This window comes from Anarrhichthys ocellatus, unplaced genomic scaffold (assembly GCF_004355925.1).
Source record: "Anarrhichthys ocellatus isolate YVR2014 unplaced genomic scaffold, GSC_Weel_1.0 scaffold5, whole genome shotgun sequence".
Classification (NCBI taxonomy): Eukaryota; Metazoa; Chordata; class Actinopteri; order Perciformes; family Anarhichadidae; genus Anarrhichthys; species Anarrhichthys ocellatus.
In genome coordinates, this window is record NW_022280035.1 from 8,819,075 (window position 1) to 8,845,664 (window position 26,590).

The 26,590-nt window shown below is 41.5% G+C and overlaps 1 protein-coding gene across 2 annotated transcripts in view; it reads left to right on the top strand.

Annotated features, from left to right (window-relative positions):
• lama5 (laminin, alpha 5) overlaps nucleotides 1-26,590 on the top strand; it is an 89,663-nt gene that overhangs the window by 44,083 nt on the left and 18,990 nt on the right. The window contains exons 8-45 of one of the 2 annotated variants that reach the window (XM_031844286.1): nucleotides 3,732-3,850; nucleotides 4,275-4,365; nucleotides 4,530-4,664; nucleotides 4,810-4,875; nucleotides 5,526-5,666; nucleotides 6,451-6,588; nucleotides 7,064-7,198; nucleotides 7,913-8,047; nucleotides 8,250-8,387; nucleotides 9,128-9,180; nucleotides 9,592-9,691; nucleotides 9,799-9,851; nucleotides 10,316-10,421; nucleotides 10,544-10,643; nucleotides 11,219-11,375; nucleotides 12,621-12,759; nucleotides 13,910-14,052; nucleotides 14,297-14,400; nucleotides 14,770-14,923; nucleotides 15,040-15,203; nucleotides 16,346-16,454; nucleotides 16,682-16,779; nucleotides 16,868-17,081; nucleotides 17,888-18,014; nucleotides 18,097-18,236; nucleotides 18,345-18,460; nucleotides 18,760-18,971; nucleotides 19,517-19,718; nucleotides 21,266-21,410; nucleotides 21,494-21,634; nucleotides 22,077-22,238; nucleotides 23,422-23,529; nucleotides 23,742-23,825; nucleotides 24,550-24,780; nucleotides 25,067-25,180; nucleotides 25,278-25,408; nucleotides 25,491-25,571; nucleotides 26,291-26,505. In XM_031844286.1, the coding sequence (XP_031700146.1) occupies nucleotides 3,732-3,850; nucleotides 4,275-4,365; nucleotides 4,530-4,664; nucleotides 4,810-4,875; nucleotides 5,526-5,666; nucleotides 6,451-6,588; nucleotides 7,064-7,198; nucleotides 7,913-8,047; nucleotides 8,250-8,387; nucleotides 9,128-9,180; nucleotides 9,592-9,691; nucleotides 9,799-9,851; nucleotides 10,316-10,421; nucleotides 10,544-10,643; nucleotides 11,219-11,375; nucleotides 12,621-12,759; nucleotides 13,910-14,052; nucleotides 14,297-14,400; nucleotides 14,770-14,923; nucleotides 15,040-15,203; nucleotides 16,346-16,454; nucleotides 16,682-16,779; nucleotides 16,868-17,081; nucleotides 17,888-18,014; nucleotides 18,097-18,236; nucleotides 18,345-18,460; nucleotides 18,760-18,971; nucleotides 19,517-19,718; nucleotides 21,266-21,410; nucleotides 21,494-21,634; nucleotides 22,077-22,238; nucleotides 23,422-23,529; nucleotides 23,742-23,825; nucleotides 24,550-24,780; nucleotides 25,067-25,180; nucleotides 25,278-25,408; nucleotides 25,491-25,571; nucleotides 26,291-26,505 (5,001 nt within the window). Of the gene's footprint in view, nucleotides 1-3,731; nucleotides 3,851-4,274; nucleotides 4,366-4,529; nucleotides 4,665-4,809; nucleotides 4,876-5,525; nucleotides 5,667-6,450; nucleotides 6,589-7,063; nucleotides 7,199-7,912; nucleotides 8,048-8,249; nucleotides 8,388-9,127; nucleotides 9,181-9,591; nucleotides 9,692-9,798; nucleotides 9,852-10,315; nucleotides 10,422-10,543; nucleotides 10,644-11,218; nucleotides 11,376-12,620; nucleotides 12,760-13,469; nucleotides 13,600-13,909; nucleotides 14,053-14,296; nucleotides 14,401-14,769; nucleotides 14,924-15,039; nucleotides 15,204-16,345; nucleotides 16,455-16,681; nucleotides 16,780-16,867; nucleotides 17,082-17,887; nucleotides 18,015-18,096; nucleotides 18,237-18,344; nucleotides 18,461-18,759; nucleotides 18,972-19,516; nucleotides 19,719-21,265; nucleotides 21,411-21,493; nucleotides 21,635-22,076; nucleotides 22,239-23,421; nucleotides 23,530-23,741; nucleotides 23,826-24,549; nucleotides 24,781-25,066; nucleotides 25,181-25,277; nucleotides 25,409-25,490; nucleotides 25,572-26,290; nucleotides 26,506-26,590 lie in introns of both variants that reach the window. The other variant, XM_031844287.1, reaches the window with a different exon arrangement.

A 26,590-nucleotide genomic window follows, 5' to 3' on the forward strand; every position in this document is an offset into this window, starting at 1 on the left:
ACACACACACACACACACACACACACACACACACACACACACACACAGTTCAACCAGTGATCCCTGCAGAGGAATGTGTTTTCTTTCATGTGTTGTTTCAACAGAACGAGTTGGCCTTAATTTAATGAAGCTAAACAGACACATGTCCTGCAATGCTGCTGTTAACTTTCTTGATAATTTTCACACATCTGAACTGTGTCTCTAGAGAATTCCTTCAGGACTTCTGGTTGAATATGAACATGAATATAATCAACATATTTTGAATACTTATTTCCTGCCATATGTGTGCTGGGAGATCCCTTTACATTTAGAGATGCCTGTGGATATAATCATCATTGATGGTGGGGTGAAAAGTACTCACAGTACCAATATATAAAAGCAGCATTTGCATTTATTATGTTAAATGACAACAATTGGAAGCATTTATTCCTGGGTCCTAAGAGAGCTCAACAGTGACCACCCACTTTTTGAACGGCCCCGGTTCCGAACTGAATTTGTCATTAATTGAATCCATTGAAGGTTCGGAAAATCTAATATAAAAGGTTTTAAGCTTGGAAGAAAGCCAACCGACTACGAGATGAATCATGACCATAAAACACTTGATTCGGAGCAAAAAATGGGACTGTGTACATAATTATTTTAAGAGTGAAGGAACTACTTATCCCATAAACCATAGAGAATGGTGACTCGCCGCCTCTGGAACCTCACAAATAACTTTTTAACTAACCGTTGCCGATCAAAAGTAAAGATCGATTCAGCAACTGCAATGCTCATTTAGTCCTCAAATTCTCAAATAATTTCAGGAACACATTTTGGTGAGCTATTTTTGTAATACAAGATAAAGTTTCCAAACCGAGCCACCACGTTGGTCCAGTTTGAAAGCCAGGAGCAGACCTTGGAGCAGCACGTACGAGCCTGTACCCCCACAGGTCATTCACCGATGCGCTAAACACTTCCATTGTAACAGCGAGGTCCATCAACCAGAGACGTTGCTGTTACACGTTAGGATTGTGGGTAGTGTAGTTCTCAATGACATCACAAATAAAACGGGGTTTTTTTTCGGTCTACAAGATCAAACTTCAAGTTTTTTAATTTCCTGAACTCTCCTAGGAAAGTTGTAAATTGAAAAAAAAGTTAGATTAAAAAAAATAAAAAAATTCCGGATGTTGAAATAACACTCTTTATATTTTAACTAATTTTAAGTCCCGAACATTGTTGATTGAAGCGTTTCATGAAGACTATCCGCTAAAAGCTTCAATCGTGCCGTAAAACCTTTCGGTGACTGCGTCCTGCTGCAGTCTTGATTTATCAAAGCTTCGGTTATATTTACATGTGAGAGCCGTCTGTTATCAAAGCTGCAGTTATATTTAACAGGAACAACGAGAGTATCACAATGGCAAAAGGGTCACCAAAGGGCAACATGATATGAAACTACAGAGAGAGGGAGATACAGGCGTATACTCCGATAGAGTGAGACTATAGCGGAGCAGATTATGTTCATGCGGCAGCTGGAAGTATGTGTATCAGATAATAAAGATATAATACATATCTCTTTTTTCAACCAGAACACAAAGCTGCATGAATTATTTTGATGTGTACATTTTATTTTGGCTGCATGAATATAATAACATTACAGAAAGCCTGTGTATCGTGTTTCAGTATTTTTAAAAGAGTGATGAAAGTGTCCGTTTCTGCTCGAATATATATCAGGCTGAGAGCAGAGTGTAGCACTGTGTCTCTGTTCACGAGCTGAGTTATTCTGGTCTGCTGGTTTCAGTGCTGGTTTTTTTGGTTGGTTTCAAGGAAGTAAAAAAAGTCAAATGTGCCTCAGGTCTGAGGAAAATACTCTCCACTATCGGAGCTGGAGGATAAGGACCGCTGGTTTATTCAGCCGGCACCTCTCGGGCGCTGAGGGTCAGATAAGAACAGAACACTCTCTATCGGGGTTTCTCTGACTCTGTGTGAAGAGCAAACGTTGGTCAGGATTTTATGCGTGTGTGTCTTAAGCATGCGGTTCTCTTTCTTTATCTTAGATTAAGTTAAAGAATGTATGTAATCTTCTTACATGGACAATGACGAGGTCAAGTTTGGGCCGTTAGACTTCCGCTTCCTCTTTATTCGTATAATGAAAGAACACAAGCACGAACACAAGTCCTTTTCTTGTAGTCTCCGCTTCTTCTTCTTCTCACACTTCTTCTTCAGTTTAGCTGGTCCTTACTGAATTAATATCAACCTCTTAACATCTGCTTTCTGAGCTGATTTTAAAGAACAGGGTTTATGGGTTATATGGAAGATTGAAGTCAAATAGATTCGTTGAACCAGAAACAAACCAGATGCTGATGCAAAGCGCAAAAATTACATTAATCTCTAAATAATTATAATTCCAATATTTTATATCAAAATAGGATGTTGGCCTGCATCTTAGCCCTGTGTTCAGCCCTCCACCACCCTGAAGAGGATGCACAGGTTTCCATGGAGAGTTTCCTCAGTGGAGGCTTTCAAGTCTAGAGTACCTTCATGAAGATGTGGTCATACACATACGTGCATGTGCACCTATTACGTGCACCTATTTCAACAAACAGGATGTTAAAATCAACCATTTCAACTTTGGGTAATGTTGTATGTTCTTGACTCCCTAAAAGAGATTGCACCGGTCTTTGATCGCTGACTGTAATCCGACATGAAATAACTCTTATGATTCATAAAATATCCCCGACCTTCTTATTTCTACTTCAAACTACAAAGAGCCAGAAAACTGACTTTCATCAAATGTCAGGAAATAATTAGGCGTGTGTGGCGTTAATTACACAGCTTCTCTCATTTCTCTCCTTTTATGATTTGTTTGGACACAAGCTGAATATGATCCTCAGCAGAGTGTATAATAATCTCCCATCCAGCTGCCAGAGGAAACACTACTACACTTGAAGTGACTTCACAGAGCAGCCTGAGAATAATGTCTACGGTGGTTTCAGATCAACTTCTCACTGAGAAAGTGATGAATCATTTAGTTGATCTTCTGAAGAGCTGAGAAATGATACCAGGGTTTTCTGTCCATACATTAAACAGATATCTACTACTGTACTTGTTAGTAACTACGTGTTAACTAACTGCTTGCTCTCTTTCCCTCTCCTGTTTCCTCTCGTCCTCCTCTCTGTTTTCTTTCATCCGGCTTCATGTCTCTGGCTTTGCAGCAGTTTTTACTCTCCAGGTGATCAACACTTAGTGTTGTTTCCAAATGCTTCCTGTGTGTTTGTGAGCATCTGTGCATCTGTTGTTTGATATTGATTTACCTGCTTGTGTAAAGAACTATGAGCTCAAAGTTAATGGTGTCATATAGAATTGACTATAATTCCCATGTTTTGTCTAATAATTATATTGTGGATAGAGTTAATCATTTAATATCTTTAAATCACTCCATTCTTTATGAAAACATGGTCGCGTTTGCAAATAAAGTATACAAAAGATGTAAATAGATTATTTTTTAGTTTTAATAAAAAATAAATACATGTAAAAAATGCTCAGCTGTGATTTCCAACTTTTACACTGACTTAGTTTGTTTAATTTTGTATTTGTATTATTATTAGTTTATTTGTTTGTCTGTTTTATTTTGTTAAAATAACACTGCAGGTAAAAACATTACCGATATTTCCCTGTTGTTTCACTATTAAAATGTCACTGTCCATTACCTGCTTTCCAGCTGTATTTTATGTGCGATATGTTTCGTGTTTCAGCGTGCAACTGTCACCGTCACTCGTTTGACTGTTACTACGACCCTGAGGTTGATCAGAAGAGAGGCAGCATGGACATCCACGGACACAACAGAGGAGGAGGAGTCTGCCTCAACTGTCAGGTAATGTTCTTCTACTATTCCCAGTGAGTGGCTGTTATTGCCTTCTTGTCTGTTCCACTTGTGGTATCTTTAAAGTTTGGTAAAAGGTTTTTTTCTCGTAATTGTATGATTTTAAACTCTGAGTTTGTTCTTGGAATATTACTCCCCTCCCACAGTGCTGTCATTTTTCTTTTTTTGTTTTTGTACCTACAATGGCCCGACTGTACCGTTTTACTGAAGTAATAATGTGTTTTGATAATGCAAAGTCAAGGAATACTTGAAAATGTACTTAATATACAGTATAAACATTGGTTACAGTTAGGCCTATAATGTATAAACATTGTTTGTATGATGAACACTCAAAGTAATTGTGTTTGCATTATTGAGTTACGGATTACAGTAACTCAATAACTGACTGATTACAACGGAAACTCGTCCTTTTCAGCATCACACCACTGGAGCCAACTGTGAGCGCTGCATCCCCACGTACTACAGGTCACCTGACCACGCCATCGACTCCCCATTGGCCTGCTCACGTGAGTGACGGCTGTCTGTCATGATCAACTGGACATAAAACATTCAAATGCAAATATGATATATCCATCATTTATATCGTATTTGTCTTATTGCCATCTTTTTGCACCTGTATGTCTCCCCCTTCTTCCTCCTTCTTCCTCTACCTCCCTCTTTGTCTCTGCAGGCTGTGACTGTCAGTCAGAGTTTACAGATGGTACCTGTGAGGATCTGACCGGTCGCTGTTTCTGCAAACCAAACTACACCGGAGAGAACTGTGACTCCTGTGCCGGCGGTTTCATGAACTTCCCAGACTGTTACCGTGAGTCCCAGACAAAAACAGCTCATGAAAACTGTCTGAGCTTTGGGATTTGATTATCCAAAGGGACTGGACAACACATCCATATCCACCATACCTAAAACCCTCTGGTTTCTAATCTCTCTCTTTCTCTCTCTGTGTCCATCAGCCATCCCCATCTATCCATCCAACAACAACAACAACGGCGAGGCCAAACCTGCAGGAGAGATCATCAGTAAGACTTTTTATTTTTTGCTGTTGTGTCCTTTATTTCTTTTTATTTGACATATGTTTGTGTGTTGTCTTGTTGTTGCTTCTCTGTCCTATTTGAGTATAAAGCTTTTGACTCTCTTATCTAAACCATTACAAAATATTTAAGAACAATTGTTATCAGCAAATATAGCAGAAGGAATGGTTTCAGTATAGAGAGAAATGTGCAAAGAAAGGTCAGCTAATAATATAAGTTCACATGCTAATGACTGACCTTCATACTCCCATACTGTTTCTGTGTTTACCGTGTTCTTCTTCGTCTGTTCAGCTGTTGAGGATTTTGGTGAAAGTCAGATGTCTGGGGGAGTTTTGGGAAAGTCAGTGTGGCGTGAATGGAATTTCAGTAGAATGTGATAAGATGGAAAAAACAAAACACTGTTCAGTCCAACCTCATAGATACATGTTAGTGTATCAGCTGCTGTGGCTCTGCTCATATCAGCCTGCTTGTGTTTGGGAGTTTTGCTTGAGATTAAATAACTTGGGATGCATTCTCAATATATAGATAACTTTGACTTTTTTTTTTTTAAATCACCTGTTCTCCCTATCAAAAGTTAAATAACTTTATTGACAACAAACATTACTGCCAAAAAACATGTTTATGTCCTCTCTCTGCAGACTGTGAGTGCAGTGCAGCCGGTACTGTGGATAACTCCTGCAGGCTGGACCCCCAAACCCGGACCTGCGTCTGTAAACCAGGTTTCACTGGTGACCACTGCGACACCTGTGCCCCAGGTTTCCATGGACTCAACTGTCAGGGTGAGAGATGCTTACATGGATAGACAAATATCTGCCACTATCTATTATTTGCATTACTGATTAATCTGCCCAATATTTTTTTCATTAATAAATGAATCCTTTGGTCTATAAAGACATCAGAAAACACTGCAAAATATCCTGGGCCGTGGTTACACGTGTCTTTTTTTAATGTGATTTTTGTGTTCGGACGCCCCGAATCTGAGCTCAGCTGTGTCCACATACGTGTGTCCACACACATAATTATGCACAAATAAAGGATGAAGCTTCAGATGATGATCCCTCCTCTTCTCAAAGCCATCAAATACAATGACTAAGCTTTAATTGAGGAGTGTGTTCAAATCCCCAGGCTGCAGAGGTTTTTGATTGCAAAACTTTGACAGTTGAGTTTAATGGGTTGGGTCCCATTTGTTCTGCTCACACAGACAAAGATACAAATACACAGACAGAGGTAGGAATTCCGAAAGCTTTATTTATTCTGTTAGTTTACCACCCAGGAGTAGCCTCACACACACACACACACACACACACACACACACACACACACACACACACACACACACACACACACACACTCCTGAATAAACAGCTTGCTTCTAAGCTGTGTTAATCACAGTGAATAGTTTTACACCTTTCCTTCAGTCAGTTAAGATGATAAAACACACACACACATTCATCTCTAAGTAGAATTTAAAAAATCATGTTATTTATCAGTCTGTGTTGCTGCTGTTTAATTGATCTAACTGTGTGTGTGTTTGTGTGTGTTTGTTTGTGTGTGTGTCTGCAGCCTGTCAGTGTTCAGGTCCCGGCTGTCTGGACGGGTCATGTGACTTAGTGACCGGTCACAGTGTGTGCCGGAGTGGTTTCCAAGGTTATGGGTGTGACCAGTGTGCACCAGGCTACTTCAACTACCCGCTCTGCCAATGTGAGTCTTCTGTGACGATGTATACATTTACTGTCTTATATTTTTTAAAGGCACAATGAGTAGGATTTAGTACACCAGATTCACTCTCCTTTTGGAATGAGCTTTTCAGGGTTGAAAATTAGCATCAGCCATCAGCAAAATGCTGGTAAAATATGCAGCTGGCTGCCAGATTTGCTTCATTCACCAGCCAAAAAAACAATAGTAATTAGTAGAGTGGCCGGTAAAAATTTGGAATCCACCAGTCACAGTGGCATGTCCAACCCTGGAGCTTTGTTTGCTCGGCATTTGGCCTCCCCAACAGAGACCGCCACACACTTCTAGCGGGTCATAAGTGATGATTGAGAGGTATTATTTTGTGTGAATCTCTAGGAAAATCCTTCTCAGTGTGCCTTTAAAGTCCAACGTTTATGTTCGGTGTACAACTAAATCCTGGCTCCATCAAAATCACAAAGACTCTCCCCGTCTCTCTCTCCAGTGTGTGGCTGTAGTACAGTCGGCTCTCTGCCCGAAGGTTGCGATGCGTCTGGTCGTTGTCTGTGTAAACCAGAGTTTCAGGGTCTTCGATGTGAACAGTGCAGATCTGGATTCCACTCCTACCCCAACTGTCAAGGTACACACACACACACGCGTGCACACACACACACACACACACACAGACATTTGAAAAGAAAGTGATTAAATAAGAGAGAATATGATATCCTGCTGGACTGAACACATATGGACTCACATGGAAACACTTCACTTAACGCACCTTCTTATGAAGTGTTATATTGCCTTGTGAAATTAAGGGAAGTTTCACCTTTTCAGTGTCAAAGAATAAATCGACAAAAAGTAATAATACAGTTATATAAGGAAAGGATACTACTCTGAAATATGGGACTGAATTGCTAGTTTGAATCCCTGGACTGGGTATGAAAAGAAACAACTAACTGTAGACAATTCCATTATTTTATTCAAAGCCTAAACTTGGCAGAACAAATGAAACTAAAGAGAAACATAATATTTCCCCAGCACATTCAGTTACTCCAGGTCTCAATGAGGATATAGACTAATATGTTTTTCTTTTCTTTGTACCGTCCTCTCAGCTTTTCTTTCAGCCGATGTAAAAAAAGCTATTGGTACCTATCTAACATTTGTGATGTATATAAACTACGTTTTGTTTGTTTATTAAACGCCTTGATGACCTACAGTGGTTAAACATGTTGGCTCTTTTAATGATAATGATAAGAAAGACTTTTTTTAAATTTCCCTCCTCGTTTGTCTTTTATTTTGTCGTGCCTGGATTGTCTTCCTGTTTATTATGTCTCACCTCTTGTTTTCTCAGTGTGCACCTGTGATCCTCGCACCTCATTGGACTCCAGCTGCACTGCGTCGGGTCACTGCCACTGTCAGCCCAATTACAGCGGAACGTATTGTGACCAGTGCGCTCCTGGTTACTACGCTTACCCAAGCTGCACACGTAAGTCATCGAACTCTATATTGACGCCTTAAACTCCTGACTGGTTTCTGTTAGGTAAACAAAGTAATACACTTTGTGTCGTTTGGAAACCTCACTTGACTTCTTGTGAGGCTGGTACATGATGCTTACTGGCTAAATACATAAATACCAATCAATTGATGAGACTGATGAATAACTGGAGTTGATCATGTGTTTGTTCCAGCCTGCCAGTGTTCTGCAGAGGGCTCCCGCTACACCAGCTGTGACCAGGTGACGGGACAGTGTGTGTGTCCGCCCAACGTGGTGGGGCTGAGGTGTGACAGCTGTGCACACGGCGCCTACGGATTCCCCAACTGCCGAGGTGAAAACAACACGCACACACGCAGGTTAAACACAGGCAAATTCTCTTGACTGCCTAATATAATGGAGGTGAGGTGTGACAGCTGCAGTTAATGTGACCTACAGCTAATCACACACACATACACATACACACACACACACACTTATGTAAGAGAGAACATGAGTAAGATCACACGCATTTTTAGAGGGCAGAACTGCTGTCTTGGAAACACGAGCAATGCTGCATTCACACACAATGTCGGCAGAATGAGGAAAACCTCCTGTTCATTCTGACTTGTGGGTGTGTTCACACATTATCTCTGGTGGTTACCTCCACTGCTAGCTTTAGCTTTACAGTGACGCCATTTACCAGAGGTGTGGACTTGAGTCACATGAACTCAAGTCAGACACAAGTCACAAATTTGATGACTTTAGACTCCACTAAGACTTTCAACTCGGCTTGGACTTTAGCACGGACTCATGACTTCACTTGGACGTTGAGCATTTGACCAAGGGAATATAGGCTATCTAGCGTTCTCTAAATCACTATGGCAGGATGATGTTTTCTCAGTGTTAACTTCCTCTTTGTTAACTTCCTCTTTTCACTGAGCTTCAGTCTTGTGTTTCTTAAATTTTGTACACACCAACTGCCTCCTTGTGCATGCTATTAAAGATATTTCATCTTGACTGTACACTTCTAATTACTGCATTTTGACACTCAACCAGTTGTATCAATATTTTCTTTTTCTTTGTCATTTATAGCTGGTACCTGCCACCCTGCCGGCTCTGTTCAGTATGTGGTGCAGCCACCAGTGGTGAGTTTTCATGATTTTATGTGTTTGTTTGTTTATTGTTCATGTTGTGATTTTTTTAACAAATTATTTTTAAGATTAACTGTGACACAAAATAGTTCCAACTGAAAGAGCTGAGCTAATTATGGAAGCCCATTTCAGTTTACCAGGGGTACCCTAGGTGACCCCCTTGACCATTATAATGAGAACATTTCTTGAATTAACAACTTAATATCTCAAATTAATGACTTAGTATCTAAAAATAATTAGAAAATGTCTCAAGATTTCTTATCTAACTCATTATTTTGAGACAGTTTGTCATTTTTGCGTACAAGATCTCTTTTATCGTCAAGGTTAAGATTCGATCTTGTTATTTTCTTTTACTGGTGGAGATGGCCACATATTAGTTTATTTTCCTGTCAATAACCCTCTCAGGGCCAATGTGAGTGCCGTCGTCATGTGGAGGGCCCGGCTTGTGACAAATGTAAAGCTCTGTACTGGAACCTCTCCCCTGACACTCCTGATGGATGCACCAGTAAGAGATACTACAAACACACACACATCTCACGTAATGTTTCACCTGAATGCAGTAAATGGAGCTCATAAATGAACTGAAGTCTGAGTGTCTTCTTTCTCCTGCAGACTGTGAGTGTAACATTGCAGGTACCATCAGTGGGGTTGCAGAGTGTGCACAGGTGAGCACATTTAACTGCAGTTCTTCATTAATATTTGAACTTGAAGACAGAAATTGAGATTAAAAATGTTGTGGTTTTTATGACTTATTTATTTTTGGTTATCATTTTTCTGTAAGTGAAAAACGAACCAAGAATTAGTTGGTATAATGGGATATTACACATGTTTGTAGTGAATATCGGCGTTTCAATTTGTCTCCATTGTTGTCCTTTATTAACGAGTGTATCCCTTTTAAAAAGTTGCTCTATTGTCCTTAACTAAATATATGCCATATGCAGTGACAGCCGAAGTGGTTGGAAAATAAAAAATGTGGAATCGGAAAAGATGTTCCTAGTGATGCATGAGGGTTAAACAGACGACAGAATGATCAATACTGCCCTTTTACTCAATGAAAGCCCTGTCAGATCAGTATCCATGCTACCTGTTATCATTCTAACAGTAATAATCTACTTATTGTCTCTGACAGGAAACTGGTCAGTGTCACTGTAAGCCCAACGCTTGCAGTGGAACCTGCTCCACCTGTAAAGATGGCTACTACAACCTGCAGGAGCACAACTACTTTGGCTGCCAGGGTGAGTGCTCATCAGCTGTGTTAAATAACACTTTTTAAATGTCATTTCCCCATTCAGACAAAAGCTTTGAGTGCTGTGGTGCGGCTATTTTGTATTTATATTTTTGTGTGTCGTGTATTTAGGTTGCCAGTGTGACATTGGAGGTTCATCGGGTCAGTCTTGTGGAGAGAGGAACGGCCGTTGTCGCTGCAGGCCCAATGTGGAGGGGCCAAAGTGTGATCTGTGAGTTAAACAACAGACCTGAGAGGGATTTCAAATAGTATTTGATGTACTTGTATTTTGTTTATTTGCAGTTAACAATGAGACTCAGGATCAGTGGCCTTCGTGTTTTCAGGCCAAATGCATTGGTAGTGAATCTTAAAATGAAGACTACATTTCCTATAGTTCCAATTGCCCTATCACAAAAAAAAAGCTATTCTTCAGTCCTTATATGTTTGGGTTGACCAGACAATAAACATGCCGAAAGGAAGTTACTTTATCACCCTTCCTTCTCTGGTAATAAAATAAAATATATATAAAATAAGAATTTCTAGACATCAAATTACAAATAGAAAGTGCAAGAAATGAACTGCAGTTGCTTGCTTCTGAACAGGAAATATCTGGCCTCATATTGCCAACTTTATTTGATGAAATATGTGGGTCATAAAAGACCAACATCACCACATAAATTATGAAATGATGGAAAAAAAGAGAAATGAGAAAACCGTCTGGAGACCTAACTTTATAAAAATGTTCATCCATTGCTTGTTTCTACATTAGCTCTTTTACCCTCTAAATGTACCTTACTGTGTCTGCAGACCTCGTACAGATCATTACTTCCCAGACCTCCACCACCTGAAGTTTGAGATTGAGGAGGGAACCATGCTCGATGGCCGACCGGTGCGATTTGGCTACAACCCTCTGGAGTTCCCTGACTTCAGCTGGAGAGGTTATGCTCAGATGTCCCCCGTCCAGGTAGGAACTTTACATTTGACCTTTACCATCGGCCTTTACCATACAGTACATACAGTACACTAGTGAAAACATAGTCATGAATAATATATTCCAATTCTGCTCATATAGTTCCCTGAAATCCTACACAGTGGCCCTTTTAAGTTAGTACTGATACTACATTTGCTGGAGTCTTGAGATATCCATTACTCCAGATCATTGTATTTCTTGTCATCTCACTGATTTGTTTTCCAATACTACAGTAAAAATATAAAATGTATATTTCTACGTGCTTTTCTTACAAATGATGTGATCGTTATTATGCATTACATATTTTTGTGACTGTGGCCCGTCATTTATGCTCCTCCTGCATGAACCAGAAAGCTAGCTCCATGGCTGAAAGTGATGTGGACATTTAAAGCGATATTTCTCATTGGTAGAATTACTTCTCAGCACTTGCTACTCCTAAGCACTTGGGAGTTTAACGTTAAATGTAATTTGACTTTTACTTACTGTATGCCTCTGTTGATGAAGTAGTTGACAGATGTTAAACCAGTGTTCCTTGTCTCAATATGGATCTGAAAGGTTAATCTTTTTCATTAATTTTGCAAGTTTTTGAATGACAGTGTAAGTAAATCATCTGGAAAGATATTTTTAGAGGCTAACTACCCTTGAGCTTCTTTGGATGTTTGTGCTGAGAAGTGGAGATCCAGAGAGAAATATTCTGTTGATTTGGGTGATTAAAGTGTTTGCTTTTGGTGGTGATGGTGATGGTATTAAAGTCTTCCTTTTGACTTGGTTTCTCTTATTCTGTTGGTGTTTCCTTTATTCATCCCTCCCTCCTTCATGTATTTTTTCTCATCCCCCTTACTCTTCTCTTCTCTTCACACTTCTCTATCCATCTTTTTCCTCTTAAATACTACACACCTCCATTTAATGTTTCCCTCTCCTCTTCCATCCATTCTATCCTGCGCTCCACTCCAATTCATCCCCTTCCTCTTCCCTCTGTACTCCCTTGCACTGTCTCCCCCTCCTTCCCCCCTGTCTTTCCTTTTGCTTCACCTCTCCTGCTTCCTTTATCCACCCTCCTCTTGCTACTTCCCACCTTCTCCTTTTCTTCCACTCGCTTTCTCCTTCTTCCCTTGCTGTCTTCCATCTTTACCCTCATTCTCTTCCCTCCTATGTTTCCCTATACCTCTTCCTTCTCTTCATCGTCTCCCCCCACTGTTCTCCTTCTGCCTGCTGCCTTGCTCACTGGTCGTTCGGCAGTCCAAAGTGTTGGTGTCGGTGTCTGTCAGCTCTCCAGACCTCTTCCACGTGGTGCTACGCTACGCCAACAGGAGGGGTTTGGATGTTCGTGGCCGGGTGTCGGTCATAGACGACGGCTGGAACTACTACTGTGGTAACTGTGAGTGAGAAAAAAAAGACGGGGAATGCTTCCTAGCTACTTCTTCTGTCTTCTCTCATCCCCTCCATCCCTCACTCCAGAGGCAGTGCAGTAATTGCTGGTTTGAAAGCTGCACCTCCGCACCACTTATCTATTTATTTCCATGCTTTGCTTTGGATTTCAGCTGTGTTCCAAAGATATGTCTTAAATTTAGATTCCAAGTCAGAATGCTAACTGGGAATCAACATCATATGGAAAATGTTAAACATACTAATTTAAAACTTCAATAGAACAGTTTGTTCTTCGCATTTTATAATTGGCAGCCAGCAATTTCTGCTAAGTATCTTTGGTACAGCAGGAGCCTACATACAGAACATTTTACATTATGCAAAAAAAATAGTCCAGAGGTTTCTCTGACTTGGACTTCCAAACTAAAAAACAGACATTTCTATGTTTTGATTGGAACATAACTAAATCTGCCGTCTCCTCCTTTCTGTACTCCTCCTTTCTTGCTTCGCCCCCGTCTATCTATCTGTCAGATGATGGAGGGATGTGTGTTTTGGTTGGTGATGTTGAGCTGCTGTTGGTGGCACCCTCTCCTTCATCTTTTCTCACCTTCAGGGCCACAGATCAGTGCAGAGTTCAGGGATTTATTACTTAAGTATTCATATCTTCTACCCTCCACACTTCCTCTTCTCCCACTTCCTCCCTTTGCAAACCCGTCCCTGTAGACTGCAGTGAAGCTTCAGGTTTATGTGAGCGAAGCAGACGTCTATCTGACTCGCTTCATCCTCAGATATGTAAACTCTGAAGGCGCTACGTCCAACGGTAAAATAACAGCCTATCAGGTCAACCGCAGAGGTAGGTGTACACCACTCACAGGAGAGTACCAGTGTGAGTGTTTTTGGCTGTGAATAACAGCAGTAGATGAGATGTATGTGTGAGTGTCTTGTTGTATTAATCAAACACAATTCATAGTTTTTGTCTCATGGTTTTTTTTTTTTTTACATTTAAATGTATTTTGTTCTCTGGAACATGGTTTTATTGTTGTTAATTTATGTCAAGTCTTTCCCTCAAATACATGTACAGTATTCACCTAATTCTCTATTTTGATTGCATTTTAGTTGTAATATCTAACTCCATACATTTCTGGTGTGTGTGTGTTTTCCAGGTTCAGAGCAGTCCAAACAGATTGTCTTTGCTCCCAGTGTGGTGCCGACTTTTGTCAACGTTCCCCAGAACACCTTTGTTGAACCGTTTGTTCTGAACCCGGGAACCTGGACTGTTGTTATAGAGGCTGAGGGAATCCTGCTGGTGAGACACACACACACACACACACACTACTCATCTGTTTTTAAACATGTCTACAAAAACTTAAACCTCTAACTGGTGATGCGAAGCCGAGAAAGAAATGCATTGTCAGGTTTTGTCGAGATAATGACCAGAATACTCATATTTAATCCACCAAATCTCCACCAAATGTCAACACAAGTTGACAAAGTGATTGTATTCATTGTTCACCAAGTAACACTGTATTCACTCTCTGTCTCGCCTTCAGGATTACCTGGTCCTTCTGCCCAGTGCCTACTATGAAGCTCCCATCCTGCAGATCAAAGTTTCTGAGCCCTGCTCCTACAGCTCTGTGCCCGAAGCCAGCCAGAAGTAAATATGCACATTCAATTTTCACTAAATATAGCTAAATGATAGCTGACCAAAACAGCTAGCCTGGCTCTGTGGGAGTGTAAAAACAAGTTGTGGTTTTATGGGGAGTTATGTGTGGGACCATTTCTTAGCAGGGCACAGTGACTTTCTGAATTCCAAGACATAGTCCAGCACATAACTCCTGTTAAGAAATAGTTTATACACTTGTACAGATTAAGCAAAAACAATATAATGTGTTAGTGAGCTTTAGAGGTCTGATAAATGTCCTTCAGAGAACCATTTCCTCAAAGATGGACTTAAAAATACAATAAACAAACTGAAACAATCACATTTTAAGTCACTGTCTGGTGCGTCTCTTTATCCATGTAGCTGTCTGCAGTACAGATATCTGTCTCTGGACTCCTTCCCCTCAATCTCCGGCAACGATGCCAGCTGTCGCAACGACAACCACCTGCCGCGCCCCTGCCCAACTGAGAAGGTCACCCCACGCCACCCTGACATGGCTGTCTGCAGTGGCTACGATGTAAGAGAAGTGTTTGTGCAGTATGTGTGTTGGTTTATAGAAACACAAAGACACAGAGGTCACACAGAGCTTCAATAACTGGTTGTTTTTAAATATAAATCTAATTCATGCTTCAGATCAGCGTCCAGCTGCGAGGGCGTCTGCCGTCTCCAGGCGATTATGTTCTGGTCGTGGAATATTCCAGTGAGGAAGAACTTCCACAAACTCTGTCTGTCGCTGTAAACATGCCGGGAGCACGAACACACGAGCACCGCTTAACCCTGCAGCACTGCAAATACAGGTACGAAGAAGATCTTTTCTCAGATTCAGTGCTTTTAACTTTCTTTCCTAAGATTACACCAATCTTTGATGATTTCCAGGTTTCTTGAATAAGTGCAGAAATCTGGAGAGGACGGAACTAAAAGATGTCGATCTGTAGTCACATTTACCACCCTATTTTTAAAGATGAATGAGTGAATTGATGCGTAGTTCCACACCACTGCTCTTTGGAGAAAACACTTATTTCCACACCTCTGACCAGAATGAAGGTGGACCTGCAGGTTTTGTATGATCTACAGATAAAAGCTTGACAGACAGAAACATGGCGACACCGGTTCTGTTAAGGTGCTGCAGTGTGTAATTTAAACTACTTTCCGTTCCACAGTGACCATAAACACTCCTCCCTACTCCCTGTTCAGGGAATGTCAGTTACATAAACCCCTCCAATACCTGTTGCAGCTGCTGATGAAATGTAACACTAATGAAATCAAATATTATATTTAGAATGAAAATAAATATATTTGGTGGTCTCCTCCCTCCCTGAATAAGATCATAATAATAATAGTTGGATTGGAAATCAATAACATTATTGTTAAACTTCGCAAAACTCCACAAACAGCGATGTCTCCAGAGCCCAATGCCGACTGCAGCATGAGTGTTGTCCTCAACTGTTGGTTAGGTTAGTTTCTAACTACAGAAGCTAACATTAGCATTGACAGCTAATATTTACGTTTTGTATTAATTTGTTTGGTTTGCATAGCCCTGTGCTAACGCTCCAGCACGGCGCGATGACTGATGGGTAATCTTGCTTGTCAATTCATGGCAAAGTGAAGAGCCGTTGTTCAGTTCTTCCCTACGCATTTCACAGTTACCTTTGAACTGAGCATGTTTGCTCCCTAAGGTTTGTAATCTTACTAAACATGGCTGAGTACCCTGTGCAGACCATATGGCAGTGAACTACTAGGTGTTCGGACCGCAGCCTATTTATTCTGGCTGCAGTGAAAAGTTTGTGTGTTTTTACCATAATGTGTGGACTCAGCTGGTTCACAGTTTACTGTTACCGTCTGTTCTTTCTGAAGTCTGTCAACAGCTCTTAATCACTCTGTGTGTGTGTGTGTGTGTGTGTGTGTGTGTGTGTGTGTGTGTGTGTGTGTGTTTGAGTAGCTTCCTGTGTCGAGTCGTGGCCATCGATGGACAAAACAGAGCGGCCGTCTTTTCTCTCCCCTCTGATGCCGAGATCCAGCTCATCTCCGACCGTGCCAGCTTCTTCCTGGTGAGAGCACCACCCACGTCACATGATAGACCCGGAGATCAGCGGTCATGAGATGATCATGCTGGAGATATGTTATAAACATGGAAGGTTTCTCTGTCCTTACATGGTTTAGCGCATTTAAGAGATTTGCGATAAATTACTTTATCAAACATTGATTATTTTTCTCTTGATTGACCATCTTGTGCATATTTCCATTAACAACCTGTGTGTTTCTTCACTGTCTTCAGCACAAAGTGTACCTGGTGCCTAAAGACCAATTTACCATGGAGTATGTCACACCTAAAGTCCACTGCATCAGCACTCACGGACAGTTCTCACCTGACAGGTAAAGTAACATATAATAACTGTACCATAACTCCTTTATAAATATGCACATACTTAACAACTCCTACTACTTCCCTCTGTTTCTGTAGTTCCTCCTGCGTCCCCTCACGCTTCCAGACCCCGTCAGACTCGCTGGTCCTGAAGGAGGGCCAGAGCTCCTCCATGCAGGAGCCCATCCTGGCCTCCCCTGCAGCAGCTCCTCCTCTACCCTTCCACCAGAGTGACGAGTTGGCCTGGACGGGAGGAGACAGACCTCCCCACGCAGCAGATAATGGCGACCACATGAGGCTGGATTCACTGCAGGTACAGACGCTGATGCATTTATTGAAGATGTTAGACTTTTAAATGTCAGTCTTTTGTAGGGATCATGTTCACATTAGTTGTGTTTGGAGTTGTTTGCTTGAGATACAGAGATTTTACTGCCTTTGTTTGGTTCATAGAGTTGTTGGAAAGTAGTTATTTTGATATATTTTTATGTAACTATTATTATTTCTTTAAGTTTCTACTTTAATGCAAACAGAAATGTTCGTTTTTTATAAGTCACAAGTTCCTATATAGATATAGATATAGATAATCTAGATATAGATTATTACAGGAAAAGAGTAGATTATGATACTTTCTTATAGATGAAACCATCCAGTATAGTATTTTATATACTAGAGTATATTACGTTTTTTGAATTAGGATCACCTGGACCAGCTGGACTAAGAAACCTCTCAGTAAAACTCTCTGTCCTCTTCTAAAATTACTATCATGCCTTTCAAACTCAATTCAAACCAACAGTAGGAAATGACCCCAACATGCAGGGTATAATGAAACGGATACTTGTGGTCCTCATGACTGTGGACAACTACAATCTGGAATGATACTCAAATTCAAGCATATCCTGAGGTGTTTTTACCTGTTATGGACATCACAAGAGGAATAAGTCCCCGCTGGGCTTCAGTTATAGGAATGAGGAACAGATTTAATTTTAAGGGATGACACATAACCAAAACAGTTCAGTGATAAAAAGGCAATACAGTAAGTTTATCAACTGTGATTCAGAAGAAAAAAAATCTAAAAGTCTGTCTATTTTCCATCTCTTTCTCTGTCATCCCCTTACCCAGAATGCAGCGGTGTACTCCACCCGTGTCCATGCCCTGGGACGTTATGTCTTCATTCTCCACTATCACCAACCTCTCCACCCCAACTACCCTGTGCAGGTGTACATTAATGGTGGACGAATCTGGCAAGGTAAGAGCATGTACAGTACTGACAGCTGTAAAGACTGCACAAAATAAAATAGATCGACACAGTTTTCATGTGTTTTCTTCAGGCCAGGCCAACGCCTCCTTCTGTCCGCACACTTACGGCTGCCGCAACGTCCTGGTTTCTGAGAATCAGATCATTCTGGATGTGACGGACCACGAGGTCTTCCTCACTGTGCAGATACCTGCTGGCAAGACGCTGTGGCTGGTTAGTGCTACTGCCCCGCTTTTATTTCTCTCCCCTTTATGATAATGCACAAATTAAGAACTCTCTTCCTCTCTATACCTTGCCCCTCCATGTGCTGTGTCATTACAGGATTACGTGTTGGTCGTGCCTGAGACGAGCTACAGCTCCAGCTACCTGAATGAGGAGCCTCTGGATAAATCATACGACTTCATCAGCAACTGTGGACAAAACAGCTTTTACATCAAGTCAGTATCCAAGCAGTTTGCAGAAGAGCTGTACAATGATGAATGTTTTTTATATTACATTTTCTTAAGCACAGAATAAAACAGAGTATTTGTAGTCGTGTTTTCCTTTGCCAGTGAATTCAAACTACTTGTTTAGCTAAATAAGCGGTAGAAATAATTTAAATGAGTCCTTATTGTGATCAGTCAACAGTACTGTTTTCATTTACTTATTGTCAAAGATCTGAAAGTGAAAATCGTCCACCTCAGCGTGTTTCTACAGTATGTGAATGACTCTTCCTCTCTTCTCTTCCTCCCTCCAGCCTTTCCACCGCCTCTCATTTCTGCCTGGGCTCGGCGGTGTCTCTGTCGGCCTTCTTCAACAACGGGGCGATGCCCTGCGCCTGCCACGAGGTCGGAGCCGAGAGCGACACCTGCGAGCAGTTCGGCGGCCAGTGCCGCTGTCGGCCCGACGTGATCGGCCGGGACTGCTCCATGTGCGCCACGGGCTACTGGGGATTCCCCAACTGCAGACGTGAGTGTCTGATTGACTGCCTGACTGTCAAATAATTAGCTGTAGTCACATTGATTATAAATTCTGTTTAAATTATACAACACAAGGTTCAACGAAACAGATCGTAAACATTAGTCTACCATGGCTGCTTCTACAGTGTCCAAATCTAAAAGTGTCATCGTATCAACTGCATGAATGTGGATTTCCAATATGGCTGCTAGACGATGTCACACCTCACCCAAATGCTCTCACATTAACTTTCTTTTTTTACTTTTGTACTCTCTGTTGTTGAACTTCTGTAACGAGATATTCAGACAGAAATATATTCCAAAACTTGATTAAAACAAAATAAATTTAGCAAAACCAACTGGCACTGTTGCAAAGAAATTTATAACTTTTCAACCTTTTTTTCAAAACAATAATAAAGAAAATTGTTCACATCTGTAATGTGTTGTAATGGTTTCCCACCCTCCTGTCTCTCCCTGAAAATTAAGCAAAGGTAGTTTTCTTTCGATGGATTTATTCTTCCCTGTGACTAACTGTATCCCCTCTGTTCTTCCCTCCAGCTTGTAACTGTGGTACGAGGTTGTGTGAACCGGTGACCGGCGACTGTATCTGCCCTCCGAGGACTGTGCTCCCAGAGTGCACCCAGTGTGAGCCCCAGACGTTTGGCTGCCACCCACTGGTTGGGTGTGAGGTCTGTAACTGCTCTCGGCCGGGCATCGTCTCCCCCGATGTGAACTGCGACACCTTCAGCGGACAGTGCAGGTACGACAAGACGAGACAGAGGAAATGATGATTGATGTGATCATCGTTTCTGGCTCTGGGGCCGTAATCAGAGGCAGACCAACTTTCCCTCTCTAAAAATTCACAAACAATAAAAACAATAAATTCCGCTTCTTCTTTTTTCCTCTAAGTTTTTATTTTCTTCAGAAGCGATGAATCATCATCTGCTCTCCACACTGCCATACTGTGTTGTGTGATATATATGGAGGTTCAGCAAGTTCAACTCTCAAATGTCAGGCCTCCGTTTGGAAATACCTAAAAAGGCAGTTATTTCTCGCCCGTTTTGTCTCCTGACAGGATCTTGGCTCTGACTCTCTCACTGGGTTGATTGCTGTGTCTTTGGCCAGCTGTACTTGCCAACTCTTGTCTGTTCAAGACTGTCTCTTGTCTGTGGAAGCTGTAGCTTTTAAAAACGTACCTCTCTGAGGACTGCCAACAACACAGCAGCTGTCTGTCCTCGTCCTTATCCGTCTGCCTGCCTCCTGTTATTCCTCCTCCAATCTTTATAACATGATGATGGGCCCCATATGCCACGCATCTTTTATGTTCACAACTACAACAGTATTTGCAAAGGCAGCTCACATTCATCACACAACACTATCCTTCGTGGTTCTGACTAGGATCAATAGTTGGTAATTGTAACAGTTCTCTTCTCCACTCAACATGAACTCTTCATACACCTGATTGGACGAACACACAGCTCACTGGGCTTTTATTTGTCTTTGCCTCCAATGCAAAACTGGAAAAACATATCCTGGAAACTTTAAATATTAAAAACTGGCACACTGAAATTCCAAGTAATATTCAGAACTTTGGGAAATTCACATATTCTATGATGGCGTAATGTACCATCGTAGGTAAAATAAAGAATCTCACAATTTCTTTTTGTCTTATTGTAGGTTTAGTGACTGCAAAAGCCGCGCAATTCTTTTGTGAATTTGCTCCAGAGATTGCTGTGCTCACTCATTGTGAGCACAGCAGCTGAAATTGTACATGTACCCTTCAGTCTGTGTCTTTGTTTGCTGTTGCTGATTTGTGGCCTTGCTGTAAACATTGAAGAATTAAAGCTATCTTAAATCACTATCATTCCCCCTTACAAACACACACCCACACACACACACACACACACACACACACACACACACACACACACACAGGACTGTGTCGGCTTTGTCCGGACAAGACAAGGATGTAAAATGTATTTCTCTGCCTAAAGGCTCTCATCAGTTAAGATCTCGGCACCTTGCATTAACTCAAACACACACACACACACAGTTGCATGTACCCTGCAGTCGGCTGTCAGTCTATCTTAAGTCAACATTTTTATGTGTAATCAGTTATTCATGATGGATAATGGGGAGCAATAAACCTGTCATCTCTTGCAAGATTGAAATGCATTTCTGCACATAACGGTTAAAGTTTGTAGCTTTTTTTAGAGACAGAGAAATAGAGATTTACATTTGATCAATAAACCTATACCTTTTGATTCTCAGACATTAATTAAAACAATTGCATGTTATTTTTTCCAGATGTAAGGACAACGTCGTTGGCCGTATGTGTGACCGCTGCGCCCCCGGTTTTTATGGTTACCCCAACTGCAGGCTATGTGACTGCAACGAGGCAGGAACTGAAGAGGAAGTGTGTGACTCCTTCACAGGACAATGTCTGTGCAAGGTAGGGCAACACTAACACACACGCACGTGCGTTCTCCTGCACTTTACAGTGTGTTCTGACCTGCGATGCGTCCGCCACCTTAGGAAAACGCCCAGGGTTCCCGATGCGATCAGTGCAGAGTTGGTACGTTCCACTTGGACCCAACCAACCCTAAGGGCTGCACCAGCTGCTTCTGCTTCGGAGCCACTGACCGCTGTCGCAGCTCTGACAAGAGACGCACCGAGGTATTCGTGTTTCTTCATAAATATCACAAATGTCTGTAAAGTAAATGTAATGCACCATTTTAAGGCTACGGCTGTTTTCTATTTAATAAAAGTGAGAAGAACAGCTGATCCTCATAATGGAGAAGCTGTAACAAGCAAATATTTAGCTTGGTTGTAAAATGGTTGAAACAATTAATCACTTTTCAAACTAGTTAATGATTATTCTGATATTGTACTCACTTGTTTTGCTGTTGAACATCTCTTGAATCATAGCTGAGTAGCATCAACAATCCCAACATATTCATAAAATCAATATTCCTTTGTACTGGTCACATTAAAATGTTGCCTTTAGTTATTGCAGTGACAAACATCTCTCAGCATTTTGTGAACTTATGTGTTGATGTCTTCCTTCTCTTCTTTATTCACTGCTGTTTTATCATTTACCATTCCCCCTGTCCTGTAGGTGATGAACATGGAGGGCTGGGTGTTGCTTGGAGCAGACCGACAGGAAGTACCGGTCGTGGTGTATCCTGGTCAGGACCTTGTTGAGGCCGACCTCAGCGATGTGCCCGATGTCTACCAGGACCTTCACTGGCACGCAGCAAAGACTTACCTGGGAGACAAGGTAAGAGGGTAAAGTCAACCTCTGAATGAGCTAGGAAAGAGTGAATAGATTAGATGAGAATAGAATGTCATGCTGGAACAACTTTAAGCCTTTAAAGGCTTTGCAGTCTTCAAATGCTCTTTAAACAACTGGAGATGTGGAAGTGGTTACCAATATGTGTCTTGCATGTAGAATGAGAGAGATTATAAATTAGGGAGTGTTGTCTTTTTGTTGTTTCTGTAAGGGAATAGTGTGAGAGTTGGATGAGAAGATTGAAACTACTTTGTCTTTAAACTTAATGAAGTGGCCTTTTAGAATAGCTTAGCTTAGCATAGAGACTGAAAGAAAGGGGGAACAGCAAACTTGGTCCAGCACCTAAACCCTTATAAAACTGCAATTGTAGGGATTCAAAATCAGTGAGCTTTAGAGGTGCTGCTAGGCAGATTTTGTTACTTTTTAGACGTAGTTTGAAGCAGAATATTTCATTTGATACAAACATTTTGGAAATGATCACATCTATCTTTTTTTAATAGATTTGGACTTTCGTACATTAATGTTAATAACAATAGTGTAGCCTGATCTTTATCTGGAACTGTGCGGAAACACAGGGTTTCAACACAATAATTAGACATGCATAAAGAATGAATGAAGCTTTAAAATATTCGGCACAGCCCCACTACCTTACCTCGGCCATTTAAATGTCGTGATAAAAAACATGAGAGACACAACCTGGGGCTTGGTCACAACACAAACACCTACAGTACACGCACACAAAGATCCCGCATCATGATCCAGAGGCTTAGACGAGGTGTTTGGATACAGATAAGCATTTTCGTCTAGACGTTTGAATCAACAGCTTCAATGTGGGATTCTACCAGCATCAGTCTGTGGGGCTGATGGTTTGATTTAAACCCCAAACTGAGTCCTGTTACCCAACATGAAGCAGCTTCAAATGTCAGCTTTGACAAAGCCTGCATGGTCGCCTTGGAAATAAAGGCCCTGGATCTTGTTTCCGTTTCACTGTACAGTCTGAATGTAATCTATTGTTGTATGGATTAAGAATGCAGTCTGTCTGCTTTTCCTGTCTTTATTTCCATCTTTGCTTCCTGCCTCACGACTGTTCATCTCCGTCATTTTAATGTTTGTTTGTTTTTCATCTTAATATCTCGTGAAACTACCATCTACTGGTTCTCCGTTTCCCCAGGTCTCGTCCTATGGAGGTTATCTGAGGTATCGTCTCCACACTCAGACCATGAGAGGCGACGTGTTGTCTCTGCCTGCAGAAGCCTCCAGGCCTGACATCATTCTCAAGGTACAAAACACACAATTATCACCTAGGTTCACATATCAGAAACGTTACACACAAACGCATGCACAAACATATACTAACATGCATGTACACACAAAGAGGGTATTGTTTTTTAACAAATGCTTTTAGCTCCAAAAAGCCTGCCTAATAGAAAACAGAACATTCTGTTAAACTACTGCACACACCCTTTTCACATTATTTCTCTCCTCCTGCAGGGTAACCAGATGACACTGGTGTTCATGGAGAGAGAGTACTCCTCACCTGAAGAGCCTCACCTGGGAATCGTTCACATGGTCGAGGTAAAGTCACTTCTACATGCAGTCGTGGGTCATTTAAAGCTTTGTAGGCCGGGAGATTTATGTGAGAAGCTGTATTTAACAACACAACATGTGCAGGCCGGCAGCAACATGTCGGGTTTGTCCTTTTATCCTAAATATTCTTGTCGTACTTTTTAGTGTTGATCACCTAAGCCAAGTCCTTTTTCCCTGAGATGGGAAAGAGCTTCAGAGACTTAGCAGTTTAGTGACCTTGGATTATATAATCTTGTCTCCCTCTGCCATCTAGAGCTATTGATATGCAATATTTATTAATATAGTACAGCTTTGTATAATATGTAAGACCCCAAGTTGACTGTAATATGCCACCATTGTATTCTGGTCCTTTGAACACTTTATTTACTTTCTATCACCCTTTTCCTCTTTCTGGCCCCATACAAGCCTAACAGATATTTAAGGGACAGTTTGGGTGTTTTAAGTGGGGTTGTACGAGGTGCTTATCAATGGCGGTCGGCACGCCCCCCAGTTTGGAGAAACAGACAGGAGTACCAGCACGAGAGCAAAGCAATGTACTGCTGTGGCCTGGGGCTGCAGCAAAACGTATTTGAGACACCTAAAAAAATATTTAGTGTGCTTGTTTGCTTATTAGTTAATTTATTTATAATTTTCTTCATCGTGGGATAAAGAAAAGTCTGAATCCCAAACCTGACCTAACCTTTGTTCATCTGCCTCCTCCCTCTCCTCACAGGGAAGTTTCCGTCACGCTCAGACCGGTAACTCTGTGTCTCGGGAGGAGCTGATGATGGTTCTGGTTGGTCTGGAGTCTCTGCAGATCCGAGCGCTACACTCCCAGTCTGCCCACTCGGTGTCGCTACGCGGCGCCGTGCTGGAGGCCGCCGAGAGCCTGCCCGCCGGTCGCCACGCTAACAACGTGGAGATCTGCATGTGTCCTGCCAATTACCTGGGAGACTCTTGTCAGGTAAGGAACCAAGACCGTGTTTCCCAAAAGCATTTGAAGACTAAGATGACCCACCCATCCCTTTATTTTGAATAACACTAAAAGTGGAATATTTATGCATTACAGTTCAACATATGGTCTGCAGTTATGTGTAAATGTCACAGCATGTCGCATCTTCGCATTCATTACAATGTATCTCCTGCTATTTCTTAATAGTCTATGAATCGACGGATTATTCACCAATCAGTAATCATTCATGAATATTACCGTCTCAGCCGTTACATACATGTTCCTCTCTTCTCTCTAGAAATGTGCTCCGGGTTTCTACAGAGACACTATTGGCCTGTTTCTGGGGAAATGTGTTCCCTGTAACTGTAACGGACACTCTGACCGGTGCCTGGACGGATCTGGAATCTGTTTGGTGAGGATTATTAATGATGAATCAGTTGACACAGCAACTGCATTGCATATAGGTAAGTCATCTGTCTTTCTCATTATTTTTTCTCTCTGTCCATCAGAACTGCCAGCACAACACAGCCGGTGACCACTGTGACATCTGCCAGGGTGGTTTTCTCGGCAACGACAGTCTTGACGGACAGGCGGTGTCGTGCTCCAGTTGTCCCTGCCCACTAAGGGTCTCATCCAACAAGTGAGAACATTTCACCGTCTTTTTTTTAAGTCCTCTTCTTGTTATTTTCCCATTTAATCACTGCTTTTTTCTCTCTGTGTAGCTTTGCAGAAGGTTGCGTGCAGAAAACAGACAGGATGCAGTGTTTGTGTATGCCGGGTTATGCTGGGCCGCACTGTGAAAGGTAAACATCCTCCTCAACATAGTGCGAGCCGGTTGCTCAAAACATCACGTGTGGATGTGCAAATGAATTGTGCTAAAGGGAGCGTGTGTGGACCTTCTTATTTATATTTCCATTGATGTGTTCTGCTGGTCCAGCACCCACCTGAAACGGATTTGGATATGCGCGACTACTTTACATAGTTTGTCAAAACCTACAACGTTGAATACGTTTTGTTTATTTTTAAGTCATGACAGTACGTTCTCATCTGTCAGGTTTATCACCTAGTTCCCCCCCGAGGATCAATACTGTTTGATCTTATTTGTTATCTAAGGTAGTTTTATAATTTACTCATTTTATTCTAATATATTTTTGTATATTGACCGTTAGATGTGATGTAAACCACAACAAAGCAGGAAATTGAGATGTGTCTCATGTTTGAGTGGCCGAAAATGACATTTTCTCAAATTTTTGCATTAAAAGAAATTGATTATCAAAATAGTTGCCGATTTAATTTTCTGTCAACCGACTAATCGATAAGTTGACTAATTGATTCTTAATTGATAACTCGTGATAACATTCATCATTTTGTCTCATTATGTCACTAAATCTTCAGCTAAAGATTTTAACCTTACTAATTATATATTTCCTATATATAAGTTGACGTCGACATACCTTAAGCAAAATAAAATAAAACCTATTGTTGGATACGTGTGTCATGAAAAATGGGTCTCTTAACACAGGTGTGCCCCCGGCTACTACGGCAACCCCATGGTGCTGGGCAGCAGGTGCCAGCTGTGCCATTGCCACGGCAATACGGACCCCAACATGCTGTTCACCGACTGTCACCCGCTGACGGGCGAGTGTCTCAGCTGCATGCACAACACGGCCGGGACTCACTGTGACATCTGCGCCCCTGGTTACTTCGGAGACGGCGTCACTGCCAAAAACTGCACCAGTGAGTTCAGCTTCGACATGCATGCTAGTTTCCTTTTTTCCACCAGAGCCATTGCTGCTGGATTATGGAGCTCTGCAGTGTTTGA